Raw genomic sequence first — 7,237 nt, 5'->3', positions numbered from 1 at the left:
AACCCAAGAACTGTAACCCCCAAACCACTTGGGGAAGGAAGAGCCAGAGGCCAGGAGCTCATGGATTTATTGGGTGTGGGGGATGAAGAGAGGGGAGAAAGTCCTGCTGCAGATCCTGGATCCAACCAGAGTCTGGCACAGCTGTCCTGGCCTCCCACAGGTGAGAAGGAGGAGCAGGCCAGGGTGGGCTCAGGGGGGCACACAAGGGGGTCTGTCCCCTCAGCAGCCCTCGGGGCGCTGGTACTTCCAGAAGGCAATGTCCCCGTCATCGCTGCAGGACGCCAGGAGTCCTGGCTCCTTGGGGTTCCAGGCCACCCCGTTGACGTCCTGGGAGTGTGCCCGGGGCACGTGGGCGGTGAGGCTGAAGGTGGGCTGGGCCTCCTCCGACGTGGGGCTCTCCTCGAACACCCGGATGGCGTCGTCACCACAGGCTGTGGCCAGGGCACCTGTCAGGTGGCACCTGGGGGACACACAGAGGGGATGGGACCTGGGGAGGTGGCATCTGGAAGGGACAGGGCCCCAGTGAGGTGGCACCTGGAGGGGTCGTGGGTGTCACCAGGAGGGGACAGGGCCCTGTTTTGGGGTGCCCCCAATACCTGCCCCTCACCAGGACACGTCGTAGATGGTCCTGCTGTGATACCCTGAGAGGGTGCACACACACTTCCAGGTGGGATCGGTGCCACTGCAGGCCACGCCTGGAGGGAGGTGAGAGAGCTCAGTTCCTTTTCCCTCCCCTTTTTCTCTTTCCCTCTCTTTTCCCTCTCTCTCTCCTTTCCTTCTCCCTCTTCCTCCCCTTTCCCTCTCCTCCCCTTTCCCTCATTTCCTTTCCTTATGCTCTCTTTCTCCCTTCCCTCTGCCTTCCCTCTTCCTCTCCTTCTCTCTTTTGACCCTCTTTCTTTTCCTCCTTTACCTCTTCTCCTCTCCTTTCCCCTCTTTTCCCCTCTTTCTCCTCCCTTTCCCCTCTCTGTCTTCTTTTCCCTCTTCCTCTTTTCTCTCCCCCTTTCCCCTCCCCACAGCTCTCCCCCCCACCTCCCCTCACCTTCCTGGTTGCCGGGGTGGTACCGGCGCCACACCCGGAGGGTCCTGTCGTCGCTGACAGACGCCAGACGCTCCCCCTCCTTGTCAAAGGCCACGGCCCAGACGGTGGAGTCGTGTCCCTCCAGGGTGGCACAGCACACCCAGTCGTCCTCCTCCTCCCGGTACAGACGAACCGTGTCATCGTAGCTGGCAGAGGCCAGGAGCTGGGGAGGCAGGTGGGGGGGCAAAGTGACCCTAAATCGCTCTGGATGGGACCACAGGAGGGGCTGGAAGGGGGTGGGGGGAGACAGGATGGGACCGGGGGGGACTCTGGGAGGTCCCTCTCTCACCTCCTGGCTCGGGTGCCATACCACATGTTTCACGTCCTGTGTGTGGGCATTGAGGACACTCACACACTCATATTCCTCCTCCTCATCCACTGTGAGGGGACAGAGTGGTCAGGGGGGGTCTGGCTGAGCCCCTGAACACCTTCCCCCAGTCCTTCCCAGCCCCCCCCAGCCCCTCCTCACCTTCCCACACCCAGACACTCTTGTCTCGGCTGCACGTGGCCAACAGGGACCCCGAGGGTGCCCAGGCCACTGACTTCACCTCATTCTCGTGCCCCTCGAGGGTGGCCACACACTGCAGGGGGACAGTAAAGGCTGGGACGGGTTAGAGGGCCCCAGGGGGGCTGGGGGGATGCTGGGGGGGTGGTCTCACCTCAAATCCATCCTCCTGCCGCTTCCAGACACAGGTGGTGCCATCGAAGCTGGCAGAAGCCAAGTAGGAGCCACAGGGGGACCAGGCGACCCTGCGCACGGTGCGCTGGTGCCCGTCTCCCAGCACCGCTCGGCATGTCCAGCTGGAGCCTGGGGGGGTGGGATAGGGTCCATGGACACGGGACACGCTCCGGCCACACCCAGATCCACACCCAGCACTGCCCCGACCACACCCTAGCCATACCCAGCACTGCCTGGCAGGTCCAGACAGAGCCTGCAGGGGTGGGACGGGACCCCATGGGCACAGGCCACGCCCCTGCCACCCCAGCCCCCCCCCAGTCACCCCCAGCCTCACCCAGCCCAGGATGGGACCACCCGAACACGGGACACGCCCCCGAACAAGCCACGCCCACATAAACTGATAACCCCGCCCACATGAACCGCTAACCCCGCCCCACACCACAGCTCCGCCCACATCCGCGAGGTAGCCCCGCAACGACAACCCATCCAAACCCTTTAACTCCGCCCCCAGTAAAGCCACGCCCACAGCGAGCCCGTAATCCCGTCCCCTCCTCACAGCCCCCCCTTTCCCCCCCCGCTGCTCCTCCGCACCCGCAGAGCCCCGCACGGCCCGGTCCCCCCGCACCCGCACAGCCCCGCACACCCCGCACCCGCCCGGTCCCCCGTTCCCGCCCAGCCCCGGTCCTTCCTCCCCCTGCCAGCCCCGCACGCTCCGCTCTCCCCCACACCGGCCCGGTCCCGCCCGGCCCGTTGCCCCGTACCCGCCCGTCCCCACACGCGCACGGCGCGGTCTCCCCCGCAGGACGCGAGCAGGGCCCCGCCGGGGCTCCAGGCCAGGGCCCAGCAGCGGGACTCGGGGTGCGCGGGGACCCGGCACAGCAGCGACAGCGCTTCAGGCATCGCGGGGACAGCGCGGAAACGGAAACGGCCGCGCCGGAACTGGGGCGGGGACGGGAACGGGCAGGGCCGGGAACCGGGAACGGGAGACGGGAACGGGGCGTCCGGAGCCGCTGCCGAGGGGCCGAGCCGGTATCGGGGGGTCCGGGGCTGCTGCGAGGACCCCGGGCCGGTGTCGGGTGATCCAGGGCCGGTGTCAGGGGCCCGGGTCCAGTATCGGGGACGCGGAGCCGCTGTCGTGGGGCCGGAGCCGCTGCCGGACGCGGCGAGTGTCCCGGAGCCACTGCCGGGGGTCGAGAGCAGGGGTCGGGGGTCCTGTTCCCGGTGTCCCCGGTGCCCGCGGCCCCAGTGCCGGTGCTGCCGGTGCCGGTGTCGGCGGTGCCCCCGGTGCCGGTGCCCGCCGCGATGTACGCGCCGGGCGGGCCGGCGGGGCCGGGCGGGAGGCGGCGGCGGGGCGCGGCGGGGCTGCCGAAGCAGCCGGAGCGGAGCTTGGCGTCGGCGCTGCCCGGGGCTCTGTCCATCACCGCGCTCTGCACCGCCCTGGCTGAGCCCGCCTGGCTCCGCATCCACGGCGGCACCTGCGCCCGCCAGGAGCTGGGGGTGGCCGATGTGCTGGGCTATGTGAACCCCGAGCTGCTCCGAGGTGAGACCCCTTTGGCCCCTTCCATCCCTTCAATCCTCCGGCCCCTGCCATCCTCTTCACCCCATTCTGTCCTGCTTCCATCCTTCTTCCATCCCTCTCTGTCCCCTCTCCATCTCACCTTCCATTCTCCTCCATCCCCTCCCCTCCCCTCTCCTTTCAACCCCTCTGTCCCCCTTCCATCCCTCTCCACCCCCTCCATCCCTTTCCATCTCTCTCTGACCCCCTTACATCCCCCTCCAAGTCCTCCCGTTCCCTTCCACCAACACCCATGGCCCCACTGTACAAATTTAGCCCCAAATATAAAATCCTGGAATGGTTTGGGTTGGAAGGGGGTATAATTCTATGGATATAACTCCACGGGCAGCTGCACACCATGTCTGTTTTCCTGCTTTTGGTTAACTGTGGCCCTTGGAGAGGCCCCTTCCCACCTATTTTTCCAGCATTACTCACCCCCCTCAGGCACGGATGGAACTGAAGACTCATTCCCAGCATGTCTCACACTGGCACATGCTCATTAGCAGTAATTAACATGATATTTAAATGAATATTTGGATGAATTTATTAAAATTTGTGATGGTGTGGGGGAGTGGCGGTGTTACAGCCCCTTTCCCTTTCATGGACCTTGTGGAATCTGGGGGGTTCTGGTTTTAATCCTCAAGGATCCGGGTGGGATTGGAGCAGGGGGAAATTTGGGTGGAAAAGAGGATTTTTTGGGTGCTCACCTCCGTCCCTCTCTCCCAGATTATTGCATGAACCCACAGACAGTGCTGCTGCTCCGGGTCATTGCTGCCTTCTGCTTCCTGGGAATCCTGTGCAGCCTCTCGGCCTTTCTGCTCGACGTGTTCGGCCCCAAACACCCGGCGCTGAAGATCACCCGGCGCTACGCCTTCGCCCACATCCTGACAGGTACGGCCGGGAATTCTGCAGAAAAATCCTCACAGGTGCAGCCAGGGAATTCCAGCTGGGAATTCCTGCAGGGAATCCTCACAGGTACAGCCAGGGAATTCCAACTGGGAATTCCTGCAGGGAAAGCCTCACATTTTTGGTAGATTTCTGGCTGGGTTTTGGGTGTTTGTCACCACATTTCACCCCGAGCTCTGCCCTTGCCCACATCCCTGTTCATCCCAAACCACCCTGTGACTGATTTTTCTCCCATTTGTCCCTATTTTCCTTGTCCCTCCCAGTCCTGCAATGTGCCACCGTCATCGGGTTCTGCTACTGGGCGTCGGAGCTGATCCTGGCGCAGCAGCAGCAGCACAAGAAGTACCACGGCTCCCAGGTCTACGTCACCTTCGCCGTCAGCTTCTACCTGGTGGCGGGGGCGGGGGGGGCCTCGATCCTGGCCACGGCCGCCAACCTGCTCCGGCATTATCCCACGGAGGAGGAGGAGCAGGCGCTGGAGCTGCTCTCGGAGATGGAGGAGAACGAGCCCTATCCGGCCGAGTACGAGGTGATCAACCAGTTCCAGCCTCCGCCGGCCTACACCCCCTGATCCCGCCTGGAATGTCCCTCCGGCCCCGCTCCCACCTCCTGCGGCTCCCGGGGCTCTCCACAAGAGGTTTTTGGGGCGGATTGGCGGCGTTTGATTCCCGGCCTTGGGTTTGTGGCTCCGCGGCGACGTTTGGACTCGGCCTCGTTCCCCCCACATGGCTCCTCCTGGGAATGGGGCATCCATGGTTCCCCTGGGAATAAGGGATCCGCAATCCTGGGAATGAAGGATCCATGGTTCCCCTGGGAATGAGGGATCCACAGTCCTCCTGGGAACGAGGGATCCACAATTCTCCTGGGAATGAGAGGTTTGGGATCCACAGTTCTTCTTGGAATAGGGGATGTGGGGTCCACAGTTCTTGGAATGAGGGATGTGGGATCCACATTCCCACATCAGAGCTCATTCCCTCCTCCTCCAAGGCCCCCAAGACCTGGACACGAGTGGATATATTTATATATATTTATATATATTTATATCAGGGAAGCTCCCACCACATTCCCAGGGCAGGGATGGCTCATCCTGCACGGCAGGAGGTGGAAATTCCCCACTCCCGGCTCTCCCTGCGCCTCTCTTCCCACTACACGGACATTCTGCACTTTATTCCAGGCTCTGGGAAGGACTGGGACAGTTTTGGGGCCTCTGGCACAGCACGGGGAGGAAAACTCTGGGGGTTTTTGGGATCATCTGGCTCCTGCCAGCAAAATTTTGAGATTTTTAGCCAAAATAACCCCAGACTTTGGCCCAGCCACAGCTCCTGGGAAGCAGGAGCCCACGCTGGAAAAATCCTGGAGCTTTTATGCAAATCCCTCCACGCCGCCTCCACTCTCCTCCTGCTTTTTCCTCCCAAATTCTGTGTTTTTCCCTCCTGCTCTTGGTTCCTTGCCCCCTTTTCCCTCCTCAATCCCTGGGATGCTCCATCCAGGAGCAGACACTTTCCCTGGATGGTGCTGGAGCACCAGGAGAAGCAGATCCAGCATTTCCCATCCCGGAGGAGGAATCCAGCAGATTTTGGGGCTGTTTAAGGCAAATAATAAGGAAAAAACCCATGGGATTCATCGACCAGCACCGAAAATCCCACCAGGGAATCATGGAATGGTTTGGCTTGGAAGGACCTGAAAGACGATCCAGGAAAGCCCCAGGCTGGCTCCAGGAAGAAGCTTTAGGCCTGGAAAATGGCTTGTTTTAGGTTCTCCACCGTCCCCCCAACGCTTTTATCCCCGTTTTCCTGCTTTCTTGCCCCCCCACCCCATCCCTTTCCCCTCCCTGCCCCTGGCTATGCAAGAGCCTCGGTCGCTCTCCCGGGTGGAATCCGGAATCCGGAAAACTCATCCTGGGAAAAGCCCTTCCCGAGCCCTGGGAGGCTCCGAGGAGCCAAATCAACACTAAAACCCCTTCGGGGGGATCCTGGGAATGGGGGGTCAGGGGCTCCCAAAGGGAACATCCCGCAGCTGGGAAAGGCTTTGGGATTCCCCGGATATGCAAGAGGGGGGTTGGGTGTAAATAGTCTGAGCTTAAACGTTCTGAATTTGGGTAAAAAAAAGACCCCAAAATGGGACATGATGTTGTTTCCTGCAGGGCTCGGGGGAAAGGGGGGAAGGTTGGGGTTTGAAAATGTTGGGATGTGGGAGCCGCGGGATTTGGGGCTCCAGGGGGAATAAAGGGGTGCAAAGAGCCGTGTGTGGAGCTTGTGCTTTGGGCTGGGGAAGGGGGGCCTTGTGCTGTCCCCGCAAAACATCCTGGACTGGGCCCTTCTGGGCAGGGACCAGGGGCCAGCCCTGCCGCCCATAACCCCCCATTGACCCCCAAACCTCACCTTGCCCCAGCCTCATTGCCCCCCCCCCGGACCCCCCTGACCCCTTCCCGCTGGCCCCCAATACCCACCCATTGCTATAATCCTGTAATCCTCCATTCCCCCCCCAAATCCCCCTTGCCCATCCCATAACTCCCCCAAATCCCCCTTACTCCCCAATAGCCCCCTTACCCCCCCATTACCCCCCAAAATCTCCCTTGCCCCCCAGTTCCCCTCCCGCCCCGCGGGGGGCGTGTCCCTTCTACAAGCCCCGCCCCATCCCCAACTCACCTCCCACAAGCTCCGCCTCCGCGCTCGCTCTTGCCCCCCCGGTGGGCGTGGCCGCCCGTCCCACACGGCCCAATGAGCGTGGGGGGTGGTGCGGTCGCAGCCAATGGGTTGTGCGGCGCGGGGCGATGACGTTGCCCCGGGGGCGACGGGCCGTTCCGGCGGCATGTGGAGGGCGCTCGGCGCCCGCGCCGCGCGGAGCCCCCGCGGAGGGACCCCCGGGACCCCCCGAGCAGAGACCCCCGCAGGGACCCCTGCAGGGGCCCCCCGGGCCGCCCCCGCCGCGCTGTTGGCCCGCCAGTGCAGCTGCGTGACGGTGCACGGGGCGCGGCGGGCGCGGCGGGCCTGGCCCCGCGGGCACGGGGAGGGGACGG

The 7,237-nt window shown here is 63.2% G+C and overlaps 2 protein-coding genes across 2 annotated transcripts; one reads left to right on the top strand and one right to left on the bottom strand.

The window, feature by feature from the left end:
- Positions 1-49: 49 nt before the first annotated feature.
- Positions 50-2,828, bottom strand: CIAO1 (cytosolic iron-sulfur assembly component 1). The gene is made up of 7 exons (XM_032712545.1): positions 2,519-2,828; positions 1,738-1,886; positions 1,548-1,659; positions 1,368-1,456; positions 1,040-1,241; positions 608-695; positions 50-460 (listed from the first exon to the last, which is right to left on the bottom strand). Exons 1-7 carry the CDS (start codon positions 2,655-2,657, stop codon positions 220-222), a joined length of 1,020 nt encoding a protein of 339 aa, XP_032568436.1. The 5' UTR covers positions 2,658-2,828; the 3' UTR covers positions 50-219.
- TMEM127 (transmembrane protein 127) lies at positions 2,488-6,457 on the top strand. The gene is made up of 3 exons (XM_032712546.1): positions 2,488-3,297; positions 4,039-4,203; positions 4,482-6,457. Exons 1-3 carry the CDS (start codon positions 3,060-3,062, stop codon positions 4,787-4,789), a joined length of 711 nt encoding a protein of 236 aa, XP_032568437.1. The 5' UTR covers positions 2,488-3,059; the 3' UTR covers positions 4,790-6,457.
- The last annotated feature ends 780 nt before the right edge of the window (positions 6,458-7,237 follow it).

The sequence above is a fragment of the Chiroxiphia lanceolata genome, chromosome 28 (assembly GCF_009829145.1).
Source record: "Chiroxiphia lanceolata isolate bChiLan1 chromosome 28, bChiLan1.pri, whole genome shotgun sequence".
Classification (NCBI taxonomy): Eukaryota; Metazoa; Chordata; class Aves; order Passeriformes; family Pipridae; genus Chiroxiphia; species Chiroxiphia lanceolata.
The sequence above is the reverse complement of the archived record's forward strand: the minus strand, read 5'-3'. Positions and strand labels throughout refer to the sequence as shown.

Excerpts from the sequence above, each read along its gene's own strand:
- CIAO1 (XM_032712545.1), bottom strand. The coding sequence starts at position 2,657 with ATGCCTGAAGCGCTGTCGCTGCTGTGCCGGGTCCCCGCGCACCCCGAG. Across the intron at positions 1,457-1,547 it reads GAGTGTCTGGGTGTGGGAAG|TGGATGAGGAGGAGGAATAT; the intron begins GTGAGGAGGGGC and ends GTCCCCTCACAG. Across the intron at positions 1,242-1,367 it reads TATGGCACCCGAGCCAGGAG|CTCCTGGCCTCTGCCAGCTA; the intron begins GTGAGAGAGGGA and ends CTGCCTCCCCAG.
- TMEM127 (XM_032712546.1), top strand. The coding sequence starts at position 3,060 with ATGTACGCGCCGGGCGGGCCGGCGGGGCCGGGCGGGAGGCGGCGGCGG. Across the intron at positions 3,298-4,038 it reads GAACCCCGAGCTGCTCCGAG|ATTATTGCATGAACCCACAG; the intron begins GTGAGACCCCTT and ends CCTCTCTCCCAG. Across the intron at positions 4,204-4,481 it reads CTTCGCCCACATCCTGACAG|TCCTGCAATGTGCCACCGTC; the intron begins GTACGGCCGGGA and ends TGTCCCTCCCAG.